Here is a 24,618-nt window from a genome sequence, read left to right as displayed (position 1 = left end):
ACCCGGTCTGAATCTGACCGATTGCGACTAAGAGCCTTTACAAGGTCTTACCTCGCTGCGATGAGGACGGCGAAGTCTAATTACTTCGCTGCCCTCATCGCGTCCGCAGATAATCGCCCAGCCGCCCTGTTTAGGATGACTCGCTCTCTCCTTAATCGGGAGACGAGGGAGGAACCCTTACAGGGACGGGCTGAGGAGTTTAGTCATCATCTGGTGGATAAAATCGCTCAGATCCGGACCGGTTTGGACTCTGACTGGGCAGAGTCTGGAATGGAGGAATCAAGCGGTCTTGAGCATGTTACCTGGACTGAGTTCGACCCTGTTTCCCCCGATGACGTGGACAGGATCATGAGGAGACCGAGTTCCACCACCTGTTTACTGGACCCGTGCCCCTCCTGGCTGGTCTATGCGGCTCGGGAGGAGACACGAGGCTGGTTCCAAGCAGTAATATTTGCTTCCTTGAAGGAGGGTACCTTTCCCACTGCTTTGGAGGAGGCGGTGGTGAGGCCCCTCCTCAAGAAGCCTGCCCTGGATCCGGCTGTTTTAAATAACTATCGTCCGGTCTCCAACCTTCGCTTTTTGGCGAAGGTTGTTGAGAGTGTGGTGGTGCATCAGTTCCCTCTGTTCCTGGAGGAAACGGATTATCTTGACCCGTACCAATCGGGTTTCAGGCCCGGGTACAGCACGGAGACGGCATTGGTCGCACTGGTGAATGATCTCTGGCGGGCTCGGGACAGGGGATGTTCCTCTGTCCTAGTCCTTTTAGATCTCTCAGCGGCTTTCGATACCATCGACCATGGTATCCTACTGCGGCGTCTCAGGGGGTTAGGAGTGGGAGGCACTGTTCTACGGTGGTTCTCCTCCTACCTCCTGGGCCGCTCGCAGTCGGTGTTGACGGGAGGGCAGAGGTCCGCCCCGAGGTCTCTCGTTTGTGGAGTCCCTCAGGAGTCGGTTCTCTCTCCCCTCCTGTTCAACATCTACATGAAACCGCTGGGCGAGCTTATTCGTGGTTTCGGGGTGGGGTATCATCAGTACGCTGATGATACCCAACTTTTTCTCTCCACCCCGAACCAACCCAGTGATGCACTCGACGTGATGTCCCGTTGCCTGGAAGCGGTCCGGGTTTGGATGGGGGAGAAACAGGCTTCGTCTCAATCCTGCCAAGACTGAGTAGCTGTACATACCGGCATCTCGGATAAACCAGGTTGTTCCACCACTAATGATGGGGGGGTGAGGTGTTACCCCCCGTCGATAGGGCTCGCAACTTGGGCGTCCTCTTGGATTCACGGCTCAATTTTGAAGACCATATAGGAGCCGTGACCAGGGGGGCTTTTGCCCAGCTTCGTCTGGTGCGCCAGTTGCGGCCCTATCTGGACCGAGATGCCCTACGCACAGTCACCCATGCGCTCGTGACCTCCCAGCTAGACTACTGCAACGCTCTCAACATGGGGCTGCCCTTGAGGACCACTCGGAGGCTTCAACTGGTGCAGAATGCAGCTGCGCGAGTTGTTATGGGAGTTTCCCGATACTCCCGTGTAACACCTCTTCTCCGTGAGCTGCATTGGCTTCCGGTTGCCCTCCGGGTGAAATTCAAGGTGCTGGTAATGACCTATAAAGCTCTCAATGGCTTGGGTCCGGATTATCTAAGGGATAACGCTTGGGGTTTTTCCTAACCCAAGTCCTCAGCTATATGGAAGAAAACGGATGGGACATCCCCAGTGACAAAGTCCGCATCCGTATCGTGCAATCCGCCCTGGACAGACTGGCTGCAGACTGGGTGGTGAACCTGCATGACTCCCAACACCCCAGAAGTCAACGACTTCAACTGATTCATGTCATCCTTGAGGAGGTGGTTTGAGGACCCTTTGGCTGATCATAAGGCCTGGGAGAGAATCAAAATGGTGAGGCAGGGCAGATGGCCGGTGGCTGAATATACCCAAGAATTCCGAGCCATTGCCAATAAACTGAACTGGCCAGAACACATCCTCCTTAGCCATTTCAAAGACGGGCTAAACTACGACCTGTATGACACTTGCCTGCCTCAAGGACACCCACACCATCTTGACGACTGGTATGTCCTGGCAGAGGAGGCGGAGATAGACCTACTAAAAAGGCACCGCCAGGGAAAACCATGGCACTGCCCGCTGCCCGAGCAAACACGTGAGGCGGCGAAACCACCGTCCACAGCTAAGAAATCAACAGGCTGTTTCAAATGTGGGAGAGAGGGCCACCGCGCCGCAGAATGCTGCTCAAAAGCCCCTCAGCACAAAACAGAGGCATCACCCTCCAGGAGACCAGGGAAGTCCCAAGGCAACCCAAAAGAACCTGCCATGAGGGGGAAGGAGGCTGTAGAGTCCCCAAACCCTGCCAAGGACTGGGAGGGGATTCCAGCCTACACTGCAGGGGCAGTGGACACCTCGGAAGACAGCTCGGAGGGAGAACCATTGGTAAGTGGATCCATTCCACCCCTCCTTAAGACAGTGACTATATTAGCTTCCTCCATGCCCAAAGCTGTCAAAGTAAAAGCCCTAATAGACTCTGGCTGCACCCGCTGCCTCATCAGCCCGACGCTGGTGGGGAATTTGGGCATCCCAGTGAGACTAAAACAACCAATCTCCTTTGACCAGTTAGATGGGTCCATAGCGGGGGGGGGGGTCCCAGCTACCCTAGCCACCTTACCAGTTCACCTGTCCCTGGGGACTCATGAGGAAGACATAATGTTTCTAGTGACCCCAGGCATGGAATGCCCAATGATTTTAGGACTGGAATGGCTGAAGAAATGGAACCCCTGGTTAAATTGGAGGACAGCAGAAGTCAACTTCCCAGAGGGGGAGCATAGGAGCTTAAAACCCCAAAGCACCCACCCAACCTGAAGAGAGGAGACAGCATCAGTGGGGGAAGAGATGGGGCTACCAGAAATACCAGAAGAATACAGGGACCTTGCTGAAGTTTTCAGTGAGGAACGGACAGCTGAGCTTCCCCCTCTCTGTCCCACAGACTGTGCTATAGAATTCAAACCCAGGGCAAAATTCCCGAAGCCCAGGATGTATGCCATGAGCCCAAAAGAAATGGTGGAGATTCATAAAGAGAAACTTAGAAAGGGAATTTATTGAGCCTGCCAAACCCAAAGTGGCTGCCCCGGTCCTGTTCAGGGAGAAGAAGGATGGCTCGCTTTGTTTGTGCGTTGATTACCACGCCCTTAACACAATTAGTGAATGTAATCTGTATCCCCTACCCCTAATGAAGGATATGCTATCCCACCTATCGAATAGAAGGATTTTTACCAAACTAGACCTGAGAGACGCATACTACCACATTGGGATTAAGGAAGGAGATGAATGGGTTGCTATCAGTTGCAATGGGTTGCTATCAGTTCAAAGTCCTGCCATTTGGACTGCAAGGGCCCCCCACAGTTTTTATGCAATTAATTAATGAAGTGCTAAGAGAGCACTTATATAAGGGGGTCCTGGTTTACCTAGATGACATCCTTATCTTCACTGAGACCAAAGAGGAACATATTAACCTAGTCAGTGCAGTTCTGAAAAAGTTGCGGGCCGCCCACCTGTACATTGAGCCCTTCCAACTTGTAATCAGCCATGCTTCCGGTCCACTTTCCTAGGGTGTTCTAAGACGTTGGCTGTCACCAGAGATTGTGAGAAGCCAGCCAAGGTAAAGAGAGGTGCCGATGTGAGCAACAGTAGAGAAAGGGGAAGGAAGAACTAGTGAAGTAGGAATTCTGAACAATACAAATATTGGGGAATAATTCCCAGCCATAGGAATCTGGTGGGTTTAAACTGACCAAGATAAATGAGGGCCAGCCATACTTGGGACATGCTCACAAGGGCAAATCTTCATGAGAAAGGGCGTTCTTGCTCATAGCGATTAAAAAGTACATTTTAGGTCCAGCAGTGTAATACCTGGATAGTTATCAAACCAGGGGCCAAATGGGCAATGGCCACAGGGAAGTAAAATGTATTCACAGCTCTTCTGAAAGTGTATGAGCCAAATGAGCATTAGGGGAAGAGAGACCAGATTGGGAATTTCATGATCACATTTAGAAACAATTTGGGACTCACTATTCAAGAGCATCGGGGACTGGAGAATCACATGGCTTTTAAATATGGAAGTCAAACCTCAAAATAAAGGAAGTACGTTAGAAAGAAAAGAACTTAATTTATCATATGTACACTGATGTGACCAAAATTGTTTTATTTCTAAGTAATTGTGCATCATATTTAAAGCCCTGATGGGAAATACATGTGTACTTCCTGCATATGAAATAGCTTTTAACAGTGGCGTAGCGTGGGTTGTCAGCACCCGGGGCAATTTGCGCCCCCTAACCCGGTGACGTCATGGCACCGCCGAAAAGACGCACCCCGCAGCGGCGTAGACTTTCAAAGAAGAGTCGCGCGCATGCGGGATGCTTCTGGGTCCCTCTCGAGGGTGGCTGGGCGGGGCTCCGACCTGCAAGAGCCGCTGCATTCAAGCTCACACGTGAGCCCCGCTAAATAAAGCCACGCATGCGCACGAAGCTAGGCCAGCCGGCCGGCAGGTCCATCTTCGCTCGGCCAAGCCTGCCGGGGCGCCTGCGGGGCGCTTGCGGTTGGCCTGAGCCTGGGCGGAGAGTTGGGCGCTTCTATTTATTTTATTCAGTTTATGTGGCCGCCCATCTCACCTGCCGGACTCGTTTCGCTTTGCAAGAAAGAGCAGCTCGAGAGCGGAGCCAAGCCGACTCTGTGCAGCCCTTGGGGCTCCCTGAGCAGCTCAGTGCGAGCGCGCCCCCCCCAGATGTTGCGCCCGGTGCGGCCCGCCCCCCCTGCACCCCCCACGCTACGCCACTGGCTTTTAACTGAAACAACAAAAAGTCTGATCAATGACTGAATATGATCAAAATTTAGTTTGTTGCTTAAGACCTGAGTTTCTGATGCACATACATTCATTTTAACAGTTTTCTTTCTTTTGGCTCTTTTAGTTATATCGTTGTCTTTTTACCTTCTATTTATTAACAAAGGACTTGAAAAACCATAAAGACTAATGGAAACCTCCACCATCAATCTGCAGAGTCAGGACCAAGTTGCCTCAGGCCCCCTTTTCTCTGCCTGAAGGCTCCTGGTCTGGCCATGGGGAGGGGCAATCAAAATTCCCTCTGACCCCCTTCTAACCCCCAAAGGCCACTTGGTCATTTTGCCCTGCTCTGCAGCACGGCACAGTCCTTCCCTGCCAAGAAGGGGCCTCCATGGCTGGTGGGCTCATGTCAGTGGCACTGAGGAGTGGCCAGAGCCGCCCTGTCCTCTCCTGCCAGCCTGATCCTGGGGGAAAGGCCTGTATGTTCCACTACCAGGGAGTGCCAGATGGAAGCCCAGGGGGTTGAGAGAAGTCCTGGCTTAGCAGCCCAATGATGTCAAAAAGAGGGGGGGGCTGCCCTCTGCTGAAAAACGGGCACGTCCTGTCCCAATGTTCCCCCCTAGTGCCCAAGGCAGTGCTGCAGACAAAGCCCAAGCTGGCAGATTGAAAGAGCCAATTCTGGATTTCCAAACAGCTGAGTCAAGTGGCTGCCAAAGGCCGAGGGCTGTGCCATGGCAGCATTGTGGGGAGGGGGGCAGCGGCAACAGTTTCAATCTTGGAACTCAATGTCAGGAACAGACAACCAGCCGCCCATTTCCCACGACATTCCCTTTGTTGACCAAAAGGATCTCTGCCCACCTGAGATTTACTTAAAAAAATATAAGACGCTGGCATATTGTGAGTCATCAGGATAGTTGCACTAGAATGCTTAGTGAATAACCACTGGAACTACTAAGCAACTGGCAAATAGGGTTTTATGAGTAATCTTGCTCAGTGGGGCTACCATTTTATCAAGAGGCAAGACTCCCGCGGCAAACATTTTGTGACTGCATGCTCTCAAAATGCCAGATGTGTGCCCAGGCCTCCAAACTGCCTACTCCAGGCCAACAGGTGAGCCTTTCAGAGGCTACAAAGGAGAGACACAGGCAACCAATAGCCACACTGGTCCAAATCTCTTTTGTTGGGAATTCAGCTGCTTTTTCTTTCTACTCCCCTTCCTGAGCAGGTAATCCTTATAGCTGGACCCCTTGCTCTGGCTTACTGGGAACCCCAGCCCCAAACCAATCTAGGATGAGGTTAGTCCAATAATTGACCATCAATGACGTCTCTTTCCAGTATTTGTGATGTACTGAAAACAGGGCCTGGAAGCAATTAATTCTGGAAAAGCCCAGAGGAATTTATCTCAGGATATAATTCCCGATTTCAGAATGGGCAGCTGTTGAAGAGCATTTCCCAAACACAGGCGTATAATTTTAGGCTCTTTAGTAAGTGCTGCCAAATTTTTCTTTCCCCTGAGGACTAAACAGTACTTACTGCTGCTAACTTGATGGTCAGGAGGTTGTTCTTTCTGGCTCCAGCTGCAGAAAAGGGCCACTGCTAGCCCAGAACCCACCACAGAGCTGGCAGGAGGCGCCGATCATGGCAACCCATGAAGGACAAACTACTCAGAGGCAAGAGAAGATGTGGCCTGGCTCACCTGATGATGAAAGCTCCCCGGGTCTCCAGCAGCTTTCGCTCACTACTGAATCTCTTGAGCAAGTTGATCATGAACTGGTAGAAGTAGGAATTCATGGTGGGGGTAGAGGGAGAGCACCCCATGTTCTTGGCTCCTGGAAGATAAACAGCGGAGGTCACCTAAAGAAGAGGGGCGGAGACACTAACCTTTCTGCAGACAACAAAGGGATCTGCAGGGTGTTGTTAGCAAGGGCTTCTCATTTCCATTCCTGAATTTAAGGAGTCTGGTCCTCTTACAGGTTCCAAGTAGAAGAAAAAAATGGTAAAATGTCTCTGGAGTTCCTGCAACGTGAACCGTACGGGCCCTCCTGAGGGTGCAGAGACAACCCTATACAACACAATATCTCAGAGAAGCTGGCAGAGAAGACTATTATTCACTTGTCACAATAAACCTATTTTCAATAGTTTAAAAAGCTCAGCTGAATTTCTAACAGTTCCATGAGAAGTTGAAAATGAAATTCTCCTGGGAAGATGAAACATTTTGTTTAATTGTTCAGTACTAATCTACAAAATCCATCACCAGATTATCTCCCAAAGATCTGGGTAAATAGGACAAACCTGCAGGCCAGGCCTGCAAAGAAACCAAGGAGAAAGGACTGCTGGTGTGTCAATCACCCCCTTACCTTCACCGCCCCTTCCATCCCCTCCCCTGGATCTGAATCTGAAAGGTTTTCCCAGAGGTACTTCACATTTTCTGGATCTCTCTAATTTTCCATCACAGGCTTTCCAAACCTGGTTGTTCTTTACCCGGTGAGTCCCAGAAATTCTCGAATTCTCCCTATTGCCAAGATTTTTATAGGCTGAATTGCCTATCTGAAGACTTCATTTCCTCTAATGCTTCTTTACAAGCATTAATGGTTGGAAAAGACAGACAAGGGACGAGTCCTGGAAGGTGCACTCAAACATGGAGAAATATCCTTTTGAATTTAGATATACGGAAGGCCATGAACTTAAGAATAACAGAGAATCTTCAGCAGAGTCACCCGCAAGAGCCAGGCATGATTTATGTTGGACAATGGAGTGGAACTATCTGGTGCCAGAGAACAATCTGAGCAGATTTTGCACCAAAACAGGAATTAGAGCCTGCTCAGATCCTCAGGGAGGAAAGGGTTCCTTGCGAAATAACAACCTTTTGTAAAACCCAATAGCCAGACCTACTACCTGGTGGTGAAGTGTTTTTACTGGATCATCAGTCTGGTCATTACCCCCCACCCCCACCCCAAGCTCCCCTGCAACGGTCAATGCAATGGAGACCAACCACCACCTCTTCCATGCTACAGGAAGAGTAAGACAGCCTCAGTGGCCCTCCCAGCCCCATAGCTCTCTGCTTCCCCAGACAGGGCAGTCTTCACAGAGCCAACAACCTAGTGGCTATTTTTTACAGAGACCATTCATTCATTTTGTCTGGATCAGGTTTAGGGACAAGGACAAGAAGTTGGCTTTAAAGATCAAGATGAGGTGAAGAAAGCCAAGATTTTATTTTTTATTTATTTATTTATTTATTTTTTATTTTTAATTCCATTTATATCCCGCCCTTCTCCGAAGACTCAGGGCGGCTTACAAACTTAGCAGTAGCCTTCATTCTATGTATATGCCTGCTTATTAGGGCTTTCATACACCCCCCAAGCGGCATTATTACAAAGTCAGCTTAATTGCCCCCAACAATCTGGGTCCTCATTTTACCTACCTCGGAAGGATGGAAGGCTGAGTCAACCTTGAGCCTGGTGGGATGCGAACCTGCACTAATTGCAGGCAGCTGGTGTTACTTAAGGAGGCATTAGCCCCCTGCTCCACCAAGGCTCTACCAAGGCTCTTTGATTCCATTACAATACCATTGGCACAAAAAAAAACACCCTGCTCTTACTAGCATCACAGTCCAACCTAAAAATGGAAAGGCCTCACTCCATTCCCTCAGCCCCCAAGAAAGCAGCAGCAAAACCTGTCAGGAGAACTTCACATCTGAAACAGACGGGGCAGAAGAGCTTTCTCCTCTACCATTATGAGAAGCCACTTCTATCCTGGCCTCCCTTGGAATGAGAAGCCAAAGCCCAGGACTGCTCAGAACCTACTCCCTTTGCTGAGAGCGGCTGGCGATGAAGCACTTACCGGAGGACGAGACAGCCTGGCTACTTTTGGCTGAAGTGGGTACAGTCAGGTCCAGTTGTTCCAACCGGAGCCCGGGGCCCTCCTGCAGCCCTCGGCCTTCTGACTGGCCAGCCGGGGAGGAGGCAATCTCTGCCAAGACTTCAAGGTCCTTGAGGATAACCTGGGATCAGCAACAGAGAGAATGGCTGATGAGGCCACAAGGAAATGGAAGACTGTGGAGCCAAATCTTGCAAAGGGATCTGCAGGGAATTTGGTCCTGAGAAGGTGGGCAGGGCTCTTGCAGCCCCCTCTCTTAAATTATGTCCCTCCAGCTGGTTAAGGCTGCCAAGGAAGGGACCTCTGATTGGTCTGGACAGGTGTTAATAATAATTACTTGAGGGAGGGTGTGGTTGCTTTAAGGACCATTTTTTGTCCAAGTCTCCAACCACCCCTTTTGGGAGAAGGTTGTGAAGGTTGTAGAGAAAATTATCACGTGGCAGCTGCAAAGGATCCTGGATTATTTGGACCCCTTTCAGTCAGGGTTCAGGCTGGGCTAAAGGGCCAAGATGGTATTGATCACGCCCTTAGATGATCTCCAGTGGGAGTGGGATGGGGATAATGGGCCACCCGTGCATTTCTTGATCTCTCAGCAGTCTTTGAGATCATCAATCATGGTGTCCTTCTGGACTAGCTTTGAGAGCTGGGGGTGGGCAGAAGCATGTTGCATTGGTTTTCTTCCTTCTTTTGGGATGGCTCCCATCAGTTGATGGGGGAGGGGAAAAACCAGCCCAAGGGCCCTATTTCATGGGTTGCCCCAGGGCTTGGCTCTCTTGTCTGTTTAATATCAGCACAGCACCACTGGGGTGGGCTATGATCAATATGCTAACAATACCCACACGGGGTAGCTGCGTGAGTGATGCTGTGGGTCTCCTGTCCTAATGCCTAAAGGGTTGGCATGGAGTGCAATATAGGCTTTGTCTCCAACTATCAACCTGGTTATCTTTGCTTTCTTTCAAGCATGCTGCCAGCTGCCATTGAAACGGGTGGGGAGAAACAATGGGTATTTGGGAGGGAAAGTGTGCCGGAGGCAAAACTGGAATCTCTGAGAAGCGATGAGGAGGAGGCCTGGACTCAAAGAGGCCAGCTTGGGTTAACATCTTCAAGGCCAACCACCATGGGCAGTTGGTGGCCATGTACAGGCAGGAATTCCGAGAATTGGAGCTCCGACTAGCCACATGGCCTGAAGACATTCTGATCAATTGCTTCAAAGATGGCATCAACAATGATGCCTGCCACACCTGCATCTCACATGGTACCCCATGCACCCTACAACACTGGTATGTCCTGGCAGATGAAGTAGAGTGACCTAGCACGAGACTTGATACCATGGTGAGCACGGGTGGTGCAAATCCTCCCACTTCGGGTGTAAAGAACCCCCGAAGTCAGCGAAGGATGAATCTGGGGCCAGACTGCGATCCATGGCATGCTTCAAGTGCAGGAAGGAGGGACACCGAGCTGTGGAGTGCTAATCCACCAAGCCCAGCCTCAAAGCAGTGGAAGCCCTGGGGCAGAAGGCAGATATAAGCCAGCTCTGAAAACCTGTGAGACAGAGCTGCAAGGGGTGGAAGTCGCTGAGTTTGCCTCTCCCGATTATGAGGGGCTGGGAGCTCTGACCAGCCCAGGTGAGAGTGAAACCGACTGACAATGACTCGCTGGTAAATCAACATGTAATTCCTGTAACCATTCCCATGGAACTAGTGGTGCCCTCAGTGTTGGCTCTACTGGACTCGGTTACACCAGATGTGTGGTTAGCCCTGAGGTGGTGGAAAAGCTGGGACTGAGACTTAAGCAACTAAAGGGGCTGATAGCTTTTTGCCAACTGGATGGGACAGTAGCGGGTGGTTCATTCTATAACTGAGCCAGTGGAAATGAGTATGGGGAAGCATGAAGAGACTGAGTTTTATAGTTGCACCGGGGATGTAGAGAGCCCTCCTGCTTGGATTGTCCTGGCTCCAAAAATGGACTCCTTATGTGAATGCCCAGAGACAAGAAAGCCAAAGAAAAGAGGGAGTTAGGGGCAGCCACGCAGGAGCACCTGAAAAGAGAGCCCAGAATCCCCAAGTTGTACTGGATCTATGGGAGTGTTTAGTGAGAAGGGCTCCGATATGCTCCCGCCTCATCGGCCCACTGACTGTGGTACTGAAATTCTTCCTGGGGCTAGACTCAGAGAGGCCAGCTGGAGTTGCTTAACATCTTCAAGGCAACATCCTGGGAACAGAGATGTTCCCAAAACATCTTCCTGACCAATGATTGAACTCTGGTTGCCTGGGTTCTAGGGTTAATTCCAATTTGTTTTGTCTCCTCAAGCGTGTTTTGCTTCAGACCTTGCCTGAGTTTTGCTGCCATCAGTTCTTTCCTAGTAAAAACTCCCTGATGGTTTTGTTATTTTTTATTCTTCTCTGTGATTCATTTTGGATTTCATACTCAGGAGAGCAACTGTTAAACATCAAGCAATGTTTTTAATAGGCAGCTTTCTGTGACTATATACACACACACCATCTTTACAAATGCAAAAGAGATTCTAATCCAGGAAGAAGCAGTGCTCTCTGGACAATGGAGAAACAAGAACAAAAAAACTCTTCTCCCTTCATTCTTTCTGACTAATCTATGTTCACTCGCTAATAAGATGGATTAAATACTTATTTTAAACAGATGCCACTCTGATTTTTACAACTCTCTGCTTCACTGAAACCTGACTAAATAAGGCAAATGATGATAGCAGCTTGCATATCCCAGGGTTTCAGATACAGAGGGCAGACAGAATTGTAGAAACATCTGGTAAAAAGAAGGGAGGGGGTCTCTGCTTTTATATCAACAACAAATGGTGCAAAAATGTAACTACACTAAAAAAATTCTGTGATGTGGACTTAGAGACATTAATTATCAATTGCAAGCTGTTTTATTCTCGAGAGTTTTCCTCATTCCTCCTATTTGCAATGTATGTTTCACCAAAAGCTTGCATAAACAAAGTATTACAAACTCCAGCTCACAGATTATGTGGGCTGAAGAAAAATGTCCTGATTATGCTCATTGTATGATTTACCTTGTACCTGTTTATAGACAAAGGCTTAAAACCATAAAACCAACAATTAAATCAGTGACTGAGGAGGCAAAGCTAAAGCTACAGGCTTGCTGTGATTGCACTGATTGGAAAGTTTTCAAAGATACCTCTGTAGACTTTGGTGAACTCACAGATACTGTAACATCATACGTTGATGTCATGGTTCCGATTAAAAAGACACATCAAAGAGTACAGCATGATTATTTATTCTAAAAAGTCTATAACGAGCAGAAACGGAGCAACGGCACTCATGGATGGATGCCAGAATTTGAATTATCCTCCCCTTGACCCTCCACATCATACAGAATTTCCCTCCCTTATTTACACATCATGAATCACATTTACCAATTAATTTAACACACAAAGTTTCACTTCCCTTCTGAAGCGGCTATCCCTTATCTCAGACATGTCAAACACAAGGCCCGGGGGCCGAATTCGGCCCGCGAAGTGGTTTCATGTGGCCCGCGAAGCCATCCTGGAAACAGTGAGGGAACAGCCCCCACTGCCTTGGCCCAGAGACCCTCCTTCTGCCAGAGACCCTCAGATCTGTCCCACTCCTGCCCGGGCCCCCATAGGCAAACTTGATGCAAACGATGTAGAGCTGGCCATGCCCACCCAGTAGGCCATATGCACTCTAGCCACGCCCACCCAGTAGGACACACCCACCCTAGCCATACCCACCCGGCCCCCTGAGGGGAACCACAATGCTGATGCGGCCCTCAATGAAATTGAGTTTGACACCCCTGCTATCTTGTCAAAACATTCGGGTTGCATTCCACCCGCGTTTTTGTGATTCAAAACCAAACAGTTAAAGCAAAAGGCTGCCTCTTATATTGTCAGTGCAAAAACATGTCAATGTTAGCAGCATTGACAGTTAGTTTTTTTGAAGACCTATTGTTGTGGTCTGTCGGCTGCCAGAAAACTCCACAGCCAACTCAGAGGAGGAAGCACAGAAGTGGGCATTGGCCCAGCATCAGGGCCAGCTGAAAGCTCCGATGGGGACAAAGGAATGGAGCTGTCTCAGCCAGGGACAGAGGCGGAGCCTGGGCCATCCGCCAGCTCCAAGATGGAAAGGCTGAGACCTCCTTACCTTGAGGCAAGTGATTCAGAAGAGGAGGATCACATGGGACAAGTGATTGATGTGCAGGCGCGGCAGAGGCTGAAGAGAGAACAGCGAGAGGCTATAGGCCAGTCTTCGGGGCGGAAGAGTCACCACTGCTAACAAAGCCCCACCCGCAGCTGTGGATCAAAGGCAAGCTTCAGGTGCATGACCCCCTGATCTATTGGTCCCAGAGCCTCACTGTGTTTCTGAGCCAGCAATGCACCAGCCATCACCACCAAGTATGTGCAGCCCAAGTCTTGCCAGGGCAGCCCTGCCATCTAAACTGACTGACTTTGCTGATGTCTTCAGCGAGAAAGAGGTGGACCAACTGCCCCTCATCGGCCTTATGATTGCCTGATAGACTTGGTCCCTGATGACCCACTTCTGGTTGGCTGTATTTATGCCATGTCTGAGCCCGAACTGGCTGCGCTGTGGGACTTTTTCTGCAAAAAACGTGGTGAGGGGGTTTCATTCGGCCTGCTTCCCCCCTCATTCTGTTCATTAAGAAGAAATCGGGAGAGTTGAGACTCTGTTGCAATTACTGCAAACTTAACTCCATCACGGTGCGCAACAGGTACTCGCTACCTCTCATCTCGGAACTCTTAGAATGGCTATGGGAGGCTTAAGTCCTCACCAAACTGGACCTACGGGTGGCATACAAACTGGTCCGGGTCCGGGCTGGAGATGAGTGGAAGACGGCGTTTCGTACTTGGTATAGGCATTTTGAGTACCATTTGGCTTGACCAATGCCCCCATCTTCCAGCATTTCATGAATGATATTTCCCGGGTCCTATTAGACTGGTTCGTCATCTTTATTTGGACATTTTTATTTACTCCCCATCCCGGGAGAGCCATCAAAAATACTTCTGGTTAGTTCTGCAATGGCTTTGGGAGCACCAGTTCTACGCCAAGCTGGAGAAATGACAGTTCTTTCAGACTACCATCGAGTTCCTAGGTTACCTCATCTCTCCCAAGGGCATAGCCATGGAGCCCAGAAAGATGGAAGCACTACATAACTGGCAGCCTCCACGTCAGGCCAAGCATGTTCCTGGGCTTGACCAATTACTATTGGACTTTCATCCCTGGGTTTGCATCCTTGACTGCACTTCTCACTCGGCTCCTGCAGAAACGGACTTCTTTCCAGTGGAGCACTGTGGAGCAAGGAGCATTTGAGAGTCTGAAGTGAGTTTTTATGACGGAGCCTATGTTGAAATATCCCGACCTGCACCATCCCTTTGTTGTGGAGGCTGACACATCTGACAGTGCTGTGGGGGCGGTGCTACTCCAGGCTCACGCGCCCGGTGGCACCCTCTTTCCCTGTGCCTATTATTCCTGGAAACTCAATCCAGCAGAGTGCAATTATAGCATCTGGGAAAAAGTTGCTGGCCATCAAGGTGGCGTTTGAGACCTGGAGGGGGCCTGGCACCAGATTGAAGTGCGCTCCAATCATAAGAACTTGGAGTTTCTGCAGGCTACCCAGAAATTGAACCAGTGTCAAGATTCGATGGTCCATCTTCTTCGCTCAGTTCAATTTCCGTGTTACGTACATTACAAGCGGCTGCAATCAGAGAGTGGATGCTCTTTCCCGTAAACCAGAATATGTGAACAAGGAGGAGAAGCTTCCACTCTGGACAATCTTACCCTTGGAGTCCCTTGGAACTGTCCAAGAACTGGTGGACTTTCAGGTGTGGATCCGGGAGGCCCAGCAACAGGACGCGTGGGTGGACTAACAATGGGCGGAGTTGGGGCGGACTCCCAATGGATGTTCACGGATGGACTCCTCCAGTTCTGTGACCGTCTGTATGTCCCCACGGGTCCACTTTGAGGCCTCATCTTATCTCAATGCCATGACAGTCCCACTGCGGGGCATTTCGGCCTGTTTAAGACATTGGATTTGGTCTCCTGAACCTTCTGGTGGCCTTGCCTACAGCACAATGTCCACACCTATGTCGTGTCTTGTGATCTTCTGCACCCCTTGCCAATTCCTGACAGGCCCGGGGGGGGGGGGGAGTCTCCATGGACTTTCTGATGGACTTGCTGCCTTCATCGGAGTTCACTAAACTCCATGTGGTGGTTGACATGTTGACCAAAATGCACTTTATTCCCTGTCGTGGGCTTTCGATGGCCCATGTCATGGCCCAGCTCTTCGTCCAGCATGTTTTCCGGCTACGTGAACTGCTTGACAAAGTTATCTCAGACAGAGGGACGCAGTTCACAGCCCAGTTTTGGAAAGAACTACTGTGGGCCCTCGAAGTTCAGGAGTGCCTGCCCTCGGCCTACCACCCAGAATTGGATGGAGGGATGAAGAAGGTCATAGGAATCCTGGAGCAGTACCTGTGTTGTTTTATCAACCAAAAACAGGACAAGTGGGCAAACTATTTAGTGGTGGCCAAGTTCGCCTTTAACAATTTCCAGCATACCTTCACAAATATGACTCCATTCCTCACCAACATGGGTTACCACCCCCAGCTGTTCCCTCTCATGCTGGTTAACTCCCCAGTACCTGCAGCCAACAATTATCTTGCTGAGTTACAGGCGGTCTACCGCTTAGTCCGGCGACAGCTGGACAAAGACAAGGAGAACTACAAAAAGGTTGTGGTTTGGTCCTGACAGGACACGCCAGCTTTAGCCATGGGCGATCGGGTGTGGTTGTCCACTAAACACCTTCCATCCAATCGACCGGCTAGGAAGCTGGACCAACACTTTCTGGGGGGCCCGTCGAGGCCGTCATCAATCCGGTGGCCTATCAGCTGACCCTGCCACGCTCCTTAAAAGTCCACCTGGTCTTCTATTGGTCGCTCCTGGTCCCGGAGCAGCCAGCCTGCCCACTAGGGCAACAAGAACATCCTCCCCTGGAGGTGCATGATGACGACAGTGCCACTGAATATGAGGTCGCCAGCATCCACGACTCCCAATGTCCACTTCCAGTATTTCATTGAATGGAAGGGCTACAAATTGGAGGACTTCAAGTGGGAGGACACGGCCTACGTGCATGCTCCCACACTGGTCCAAGAGTTCCACACCTGGTTCCCTTCATGGCCTCACCTGGTTTGTCAGCCCCAGGGGAAGGGCCCTGCAGTAAGGGATAGTGTTGTGGACTGTCGGACTCTGGAGTATTCCACAGCTAATGCAGAGGAGGAAGCACAGGTGTGGGCATCGGGCCTAGTGTCAGGGCCAGCTGAAAGCTCCGATGTGGATGAAGGAATGGAGTTGTCGCAGCCAGGGACAGAGGCGAAGCCTGGTGTTCTGTCCCAGCCTACGAGTCCTTGTAATGCTCACAAGGAGAAACCCCTCTTCCAACAGGCAAGCAGGAGCCGCAAGATAAACCACCCCCTTTTATTATTCAGAGTTAGTCAATCTCCAAGCCAAACAAACACAGTTTACAGAAACTCGATCCTCAACACGAACGGTTGCCTTCGGCAACCAGCACCTTCCACCACACCTTGCCTTTTATTATTCAGCCAGGGCGTGGCTTCCTATTGCCTTCTCCTTTGCCTTTGGAGCCGCCCTATTGCATTCCACTGTCCTACTCTCTTTTCTTGCTGGCATTTTTGTGCATCCTGGATATCTCCCAGCTGTGCTTCATCACTGTCCAACTCAGACTCCCAGCACAGCTGTGTCTCAACCTGAGCACGAGTAGAGGGGCCAGGCTCCTTGTCAAATTGTAAGTCTTGGAGCTCCTCTGATTCTGATGTTACTCCAGGCTCCTCCTCCTCATCTTATTCCTCAGACTCAGCTGCCGGATCCACTAGCTGGCAAGGAATCACAACACTATCCCGCACTGCAGGACCCTTCCCCCAAATCTGCTGGGCCGGATGCAGTCATGAACGGAACTGTTCGTGGAACGCTGTCACCAAGGCAGAAGCATGGACGGTGGTCACATCCTCCCAGGTGAACTCCTCCAGTTTATAGCCCTTCCACTCAATCAGATACTGAAATTGCCCTTTCAGCCAATGGGAGTCTCAAATACTGATGACCTCATACTCTGGAGCGCTTTCTCCATCATGTTGTTCCAGTGGGGGATGTTCTGATCGTTGGAGAGGACACACTGGTTGTTTGGGGACCAACAGAGACCAGTGAAAGACCAGATGTACCCGTAATGACCATGGAAAAGTTAATCAATGAGCGACTGGGTTGATGACGGCTTCGATAGGGAATGGTCCTAGGTACCGGTGGTCTAGTTCTTGGCAGGTCTGTTTGATGGCAGGTTCCTGGTTGATAGCCACACCCGATCTCCCACTGTTAACATAGGCATATCTTGCCTCGACTGATTGGCAACCTTCTTGTAATCCACCTTGGCCTTGTCTAATTGTCGCCGCACCAAGTGATGGATAGCCCGTAACTCGGTCATATATTCGTTAGCTGCAGGAACTGGCGAGTCAAGCTGCAAGAGGTGAAAAAGCTGGGGATGATATCGCACTTTGCCCAGGAACGGTGTCATCTGCGTGGTGTGCTGTAAGTTGCTAAATGTGAACTCGGCTTCCGCAAGATAGTCTGCCCAATCGTTCTGCTGCTGATTCAAGTAGTGCAGGTATTGCTCTAGAATTCCGATGACTTTCTCGGTCCCGCCATCAGTTTGAGGATGATGCGCTGACGATAGGCAGATTTTCACATCCAGGGCCTTCATCAACCCTTCCAGAAATGGGCCGTAAATTGAGCCCCTCTATCTGAAACGACCCTATCAGGGAGGCTGTGCAGCCAGAAAACCTGCTGGATTAACATGTGACTGGTGTGCGGGCTGATGGCAAGCCATGGAATGCACCATCTTGGTCAGCATGTTCACCACCACAAATACTGTCGTGAAGCCAGAAGACGGGGGCAAGTCCATCAAGAAGTCAATGGACACTACCCCTAGGGTCTTTTGGGCATCAGCAAGTAGACCTGGTGGGGCCCCCATCGGTGACTTGGCCTGCCTACACTGTATACAAGACATGATATAGGCCTGGACATCGTGTCCTACTCAGGGCCACAAGAATGTATGGGAGACCAAGTCTTGAACAAGCCAAAATGCTGGATTTTCATGACATTGGCTGAGAATGAGCCCTCTGAGTGGCCCTCCTGGAACATAGAGCCGATAGTGCAGGAGTCCATCCGTGATGGTCCATGGGGAGTCTGGCCCCAACTCCTCCCTTCATTAAGCCACCCACGCATCATGCTGTTGGGCCTCCCGAATCCAAGCCCGCACATCTATTGGCTCCCAAACTGCAGAGAAAGACTCGGGGAGAACTGTCCTGGGCAGAAGCTTGTCTTCCATACGGGGAATATTCTGGATTCCTTGACAGAGCATCCGCTCTTTGGTTGTGATCGCTTGGTATGTAGGTAACGTGGAAACTGAACCTAGCAAAGAAGAGAGACCACCGAATCTGTCGCTGGTTCAATATCCAGGCGGTCTCCAAGCTTTCCAGTTTCTTATGGTCCGTCTGGACTTCAATTTGATGCCAAGCCCCTTCCAAATGATGCCTCCAGGCCTCAAATGCCACTTTGATGGCCAGTAGCTCCTTCTCCCAGATGGTGTAGTTGCACTCGGCTGGATTCAGTTTCTGCAAGTAGTACATGCAAGGGAAATAGGCACCACTGGGTGCGTTGCCTGGAGTAACACCGCTCCAATGGCAATGTCAGAAGCATCTGCTTCCATGACAAATGGCCGTTGTGGGTCAGGATGTTTCAAGATGGTTCCTTCATGAAGGCTTTCTTTAAAGCCTGGAAAGCCTGTTGTTCTGGGTTATCCCAATGAAACCGGGTCTTTTTCTGCAGGAGCCGAGTGAGGGGCACAATCATGGAAGCAAAACCAGGGATGAAGGTTCTATAGTAGTTGGCAAACCCAAGGAGTCGCTGGACATCTTTAATGCAATGTGGGGGTTGCCAACTATGCAGAGACTCGACCTTGCTTGGCTCCATGGCAATGCCCTCAGGAGAAATGCGATGACCTGGGAAATAAATGGTCATTTGATAGAACTGGCATTTCTCCAGTTTGGCATACAAACAATGATCTCAGAGCTGTTGCAGGACCTGACGGAGATGCTGGTGGTGCGTCTCCCCAAAGGGGAGTGGATCAGAATGTCATCCAAATAGATCACAACAAACTTATCTAACAGATCCTGGAAGATGTCATTCATGAAGTGTTGAAAAACTGCAGGGGTGTTGGTCAGCCCAAACGGCATCACTGTATACTTGAAGTGCCCGTACCAGGTGCTAAATGCGGTCTTCCACTCATCACCTGACCAAACCCTAACGAGGTTGTAGGCTCCTCTCAAGTCCAATTTCGTGAAGATTTTTGCCTCTTGGAGCCGTTCCACAAGTTCGGGGATGAGGGGCAGCGGGTATCGATTATGTACCGTAATGGTGTTTAATTTTTGATAGTCACAGCAAAGCCTCAATTCTCTAGACTTCTTTTTGACAAAGAGCACTGGTGCAGACACTGGCGAAGACAAGGGACGAAGTAAACCCTGAACCAAGTTTTTGTCCAGAAAGTCCTGCAACGCAGCCAACTCGGGGTCCGACATGGAATACAAACGTCTCACTGGGAGAGGCGGGTCAGGAATTAAGTTGATGGGGCAGTCATGTGGCCTGTGCGGGGGCAATTGATCCGCCTTAGTCTCACTGAACACATCAGCATAAGTCGCCAGTTTGGAGGGCAGGGAGACCTCGGGGGACTCACCACCTGGCCGGCACAGACTTGGCGGGTGTGATCCACAGACTGAAAGTTTGGAAAGGTGACCAAGTTCTGGGACCAATAAATCTACGGGTCATGCATCCGGAGCCACGCCAATCCCAAGACCACGGAGAAATGCAAGTTGGAGGTTATGTAAAACTGAATAGCCTCCTCCTGTGAGCTGATGGTCATACATAACAGTTGCATGGCAGCCTTAATTGGCCCAGACAGGAGCACTCGGCCATCAATAGTCTCCACTAACAGAGGTGGTTCCACCGGGCATTGGGGAACAGCCCATTTAGCCACAAATGCTACATCCATGAAGTTTGTGGTGGCCCCAGAGTCGACCAAAGCATGTACCTGAATCCCCTGTGGCTTCCCGGGGAGGATCAAGCGTGCCACCAATATCAAATGCCATGGAGGTCTGAGTGCAGCATCCAAAGGATGTTGCTCAGTGTGGTGGGAAGCCTGACCCAAAACGTCTTTTAGGTCGGGCTCAGGGCATTTCCCGACAGATGACGTTGCTATTGTGGGGCAGGCTCGGTAGCTGACGCCCCTCGTCGCTTCTTGGGGAAGAGGCGGCCAAATGCCCAGGTTCCCCATAGTAGAAACACAACCCCCCCGAACATCGTCTATTCATTTCTGTCACCGATAGGCGAGTTCTGGCAGCACCTAACTCAATAGGCTCCTCCCGCAGAACCGGAGTATCACGCACCACTGGGGCTGCCCGGTCTCTGAGGTGGCATGACGACTCCTACGCTACTGCAGTCGAGCGTCAATCCACAAACAGAGATGGATCAACCCACTGAGATCTGGGGGAACATCGACACCGGCCAGCTCGTCCAACAGCTCCTCTGACAAGCCATCCTGGAAAGCGTCCATGAGTGCAGCTTCATTCCAGGCTGAATCCTGGCTAAGCATCCGAAAGTCACTGATATATCCCTGTAGAGGGCGTCGGCCCTGCCTCAGGGCTTTCAGGTGTCGGGTAGCAGTTTGCGTCTTAATGGGGTCTTCATACATCAGATGCATAGTCACAACCCCCCCCCCCCAAATTATCCAACAATGGACTAGGTTGGGCTACCAGGGGTGTGCCCAACAAGCTGCTAACTTTGGATATTTTTGCTTTGACAACAGATGGAGATACAACCATTTTCTTCTTATGTTTTACTCTTACTGTAGAATTAGAGTTAGATGATGCTGGGGGGGAGGAATGTGCATGGGAGTTTAGGTAGACATAACAACACTGAACCTAGTGTATGAACCAAGGTTGAAAGAAGAGATGATAAGAATTGGCGGGCTGGAGAACTGGAGGGGAAGCCTGCATTTCAAACTAATTGGAGAATGTGATTTATGACTGTTAATTGGAGGAGGGAATTGTGAAATGTGTTCAGGGGAAGGGAACTCAGATTTTGGCTTCGACTATGTAAGTGCCGATGCTATGCTACTCAAATAAAGATTCTTTAAGGTAAACAATGCCTTGAAGTTCTTTGAAGAGTTTCATCTGTCGGAACCATGACACTGGCATTGGCACAGAAAAACTGGAAACATCTCTGGAGTGCCATCGAATATGTCAGGCACTGAGACTGGACGCTTCTTTCTGGGTTGTGGAGCAGCAGGAGCGGAGGCTTGAAGCTGAGCCACTTGAGCTGCCATCAAAGCCAGCTGCTGGGGAGCTGGGCATTTTCCACACATAACTATTCCGATGTAGTAGGGGGTAGGAGGCTGAAGGCAAAATGTTCTGTCCCAGCCTATGTGAGTCCTTGTTATGCTCACAAGGAGAAACCCCTCTTCCAACAAGCAGGCAGGAACCACAAGAAAAAACAACCCCTTTTATTATTCACAGACCTGAGTCAATGTCCAAGGCAAACACAGTTCACAGAAACTCGATCCTTAACACAAACGGTTGCCTTCGGCAACCAGCACCTCCCACACCTTCCCTTCCTATTCAGCCAAGGTGTGGCTTCCTAATGCCTTCTCCTTTGCCTTTGGAGTTGCCCCATTGCATTCCTCTGTCCTACTCTCTTTTCTTGCAGGCATTTTCGTGCATCCTGGATATCTCCCAGCTGTGCTTCATCACTGTCCAACTCAGACTCCCAGCACAGCTGTGTCTCAACCTGAGCATGAGTAGAGGGGCCAGGCTCCTTGTCAGACTGTAAGTCTTGGAGCTCCTCAGAGTCTTCCTTTCACTCTGAGGTCACTCCAGGCCTCTCCTCCTCATCTGATTCCTCAGACTCAGCTGTCGGGTCCACTGGCTGGCAAGGAATCACAACACCTGGGCCATCCGCTAGCCCCCAGATGGAAAGGCTGAGACCTCCATGCCTTGAAGCAAGTGATTCAGGAGAGGAGGATCACATGGAGCCAGTGATTGATGTGCGGGCATGGCAGAGGCTGAGGAGAGGAGAACAGCGAGAGGCTATAGGCCAGTCTTCGGGGCAGAAGAGTAATCACTTATAACAGAGCCCCACCCTCAGCTGTGGATAAAAGGCAGGCTTGGAGACGACTAGGTGTGGCAGACAACTATTTGTCTCTCTGTCGGTCAGCCACTTCTAGTTTGAACTCCTGACTTGTTTGGAAACTTGCCAGAGTTTTCCTCGGATCCTGTGGTGCTGGGAGTTGGAGCACCTTCTGAGTATATGTGTGTGTGTATCTTATGTTAGAAAAGAGCCAGCTTGCCTGAAGGACTCTTGCTGAAAGCGTGGTGAGAGACTGAGATTAACTCTGGGTTTTGGGAGAGCACTGCAGAGAAAAGGGAGCGAGCTCCATTGTTTGGAGGCAACTAAAGACTTTAACAGTCGACTGTGTGAAACTGCTGGTGTTCCTGAATAAAAGGAATGTTGGAGATTTATTGGTGTGTCTGTTGTGTTCAGGGAGCTGGGTCAGAACACCTATCTGTGCCAACCAGAAACCTGCAAATATACAGTAACAACAAGCCTTGGTTCACAGCTAAACACAAGCCGCTACACTGTGCCAAACAGGAAGCCACAGGAAAGAAGATACAATCAAGCCCAGAAATGTAAACAAGGGAGATCAGAGCAGCAAAAAGAAGCTACTCTGAAAAGCTAAGGAATCAGTTCTCAAAAAATCCCATATTCAAGAAAGGAAAAAAAGTAGACCCCAGAAACCACAGACCAATCAGTCTAACATCAATACCTGGGAAGATTCTGGAAGATTCAAAAAACAAATCTGCAAACAACTAGAAGCAAACAAAGTGATAACTGGTAGCCAGCACGGGTTTGTTAAAAACATATCATGCCAAAACAATCTTATCTCATTCTTTGATAAAGTGACCAAATTAGTAGATCAGCTAAATGCTCTGGACATAGTATACTTAGATTTCAGTAAAGCATTCAACAAAGTAGTCCACAATCTACTGCTTCGTAAGCTAGACAAAAGTGGAATAGACAACATCACTGGCTGACAAACCGTACTCAACGAGTAGTCCTCAATGGTACTATATCCATGTGGAGAGAAGTAAGCAGTGGGGTATCACAAGGCTCTGTCTTAGACCCAGTGCTCAACAATATCTTCATCAATGACTTAGATGAGGGAATAGAAGGGGATCTCATCAAATTTGCAGATGACAGTAAACTGGCAGGAATAGCCAAGACCCCAGAAGACAAGCTCAGGATTCAAAAAGATCTTGACAAAGTGGAACAATGGGCCCTAGCCAACAAAATGAGTTTTAATGTGGAGAAAAGCAAAGTTTTACATTTAGACAGGAAAAATCAAAGATATAAGTAGAGATTAGGTGAGATCTGGCTCAAAAACAGTAACTGTGAGAGGAGTCCTAATGGACAATCACTTGACTATGAGCCAGCATGTGCAGCAGTAGCCAAAAAAGCTAATACAATCCTGGGTTGTATAAAAGAAGCATAGAATTGAGATCATGCAAAGTTTTAGTATCGCTTTATAAAACCCTAGTGAGACCATACCTGGAATACTGCAGCCAATTTTGGTCACCATACTACAAAAAAGATGTTGAGACCTTGGAAAAAGTTCAGAGAAAAGCAACTAAGATGGTCCAAGGCCTGGAGACTAAAACATATGAAGAACGGCTGCAAGAATTGGATTTGGCTAGTCTAAAGAAAAGAAGAAACACGGGTGACATGGTAGCAGTGTTCCAGTATTTGAGGGGCTGCCACAAAGAAGTGGTGGTCAAATTATTCTCCAAAGCACCAGAGGGCAGGACAAGAAACAATAGTTGGAAACTGATCAGAGACGCAACCTGGAATGAGAAACTTCCTGACAGTGAGGACAATTAACCAGTGGAACAGCCTGACTTCAGAAACTGTGGGTGCTGGAGGTTTTTAAGAAGAGGCTAGACAGTCACTTGTCTGAAATGGTATAGGCTCTCCTGCTCAAGCAGGGGGTTGGACTAGAAGATCTCCAAGATCCCTTCCAGCTCTATTCTATTCTATAATAATGTTTTAGACGTGATGTATAGACTCAGCTCTTTGGAGAATGCTCTGATGCTGGGAAAAGTAGAAAGAAGTGGACAACTGTCAGCAAGGACTCAGATACGGGGGGGGGAGGCATGTTGAAAGACATGAAAGACCTGATTAGAGGGACACCATCATGGAGATCCATCTATGTGGTTGCTAAAAGTTGATGCCAACTTGATGGATCATCATCATTATCCTACTGGAGGTCATAACTCTAATTCTGGGTTTCTCCACCCTTGCCAGTCCTTAAAATTAACCATGAAAATGGAGAAAGGAAAAGGCAGGAATTTAGTGCTGCCCCTGAATAATTTTGTGTCTCTGGCTCTCCAAAGGCCCCTCCTTGTGTAGGCTATCAGGCTGCACATGAGCCAGCAGATCCAGCTGCTGGTCAACCCAGCTGTTTCCGGAAGAGCAGCAGCAGCCACAGACTGACCCAGAAGGCAAACATCCCGAGAGCAGAGGATGTCCTCCTTCAGATTTTCTGCAACTCTGAACAGGCATCCCAGAATTCATGGGGTCAGCTGAGAACTGGGACACATATTCAGGGTCTCCTTATAGGTGTCATTTGTCCCTCTTTGCCACCTTGCCTTGGGGTCATTCCAAGATGCACTTTGGGACTTCCAAAAGGTAAGACTGG

At 49.6% G+C, this 24,618-nt stretch overlaps 1 protein-coding gene across 3 annotated transcripts in view; it reads right to left on the bottom strand.

Moving 5' to 3' along the window:
* The window catches only part of VAC14 (VAC14 component of PIKFYVE complex), a 68,218-nt gene that overhangs the window by 18,061 nt on the left and 25,539 nt on the right, over positions 1–24,618 (bottom strand). For all 3 annotated transcript variants that reach the window (XM_081335786.1, XM_081335787.1, XM_081335788.1), the window contains 2 exons: positions 8,686–8,845; positions 6,542–6,674 (listed from right to left, as the gene is read on the bottom strand). In XM_081335786.1, coding sequence (XP_081191912.1) covers positions 6,542–6,674; positions 8,686–8,845 — 293 coding nt within the window. The remainder of the gene's footprint in view (positions 1–6,541; positions 6,675–8,685; positions 8,846–24,618) is intronic.

The sequence above is a fragment of the Vipera berus genome, assembly GCF_964194415.1.
Source record: "Vipera berus genome assembly, chromosome: 10".
Classification (NCBI taxonomy): domain Eukaryota; kingdom Metazoa; phylum Chordata; class Lepidosauria; order Squamata; family Viperidae; genus Vipera; species Vipera berus.
The sequence above is the reverse complement of the archived record's forward strand: the minus strand, read 5'-3'. Positions and strand labels throughout refer to the sequence as shown.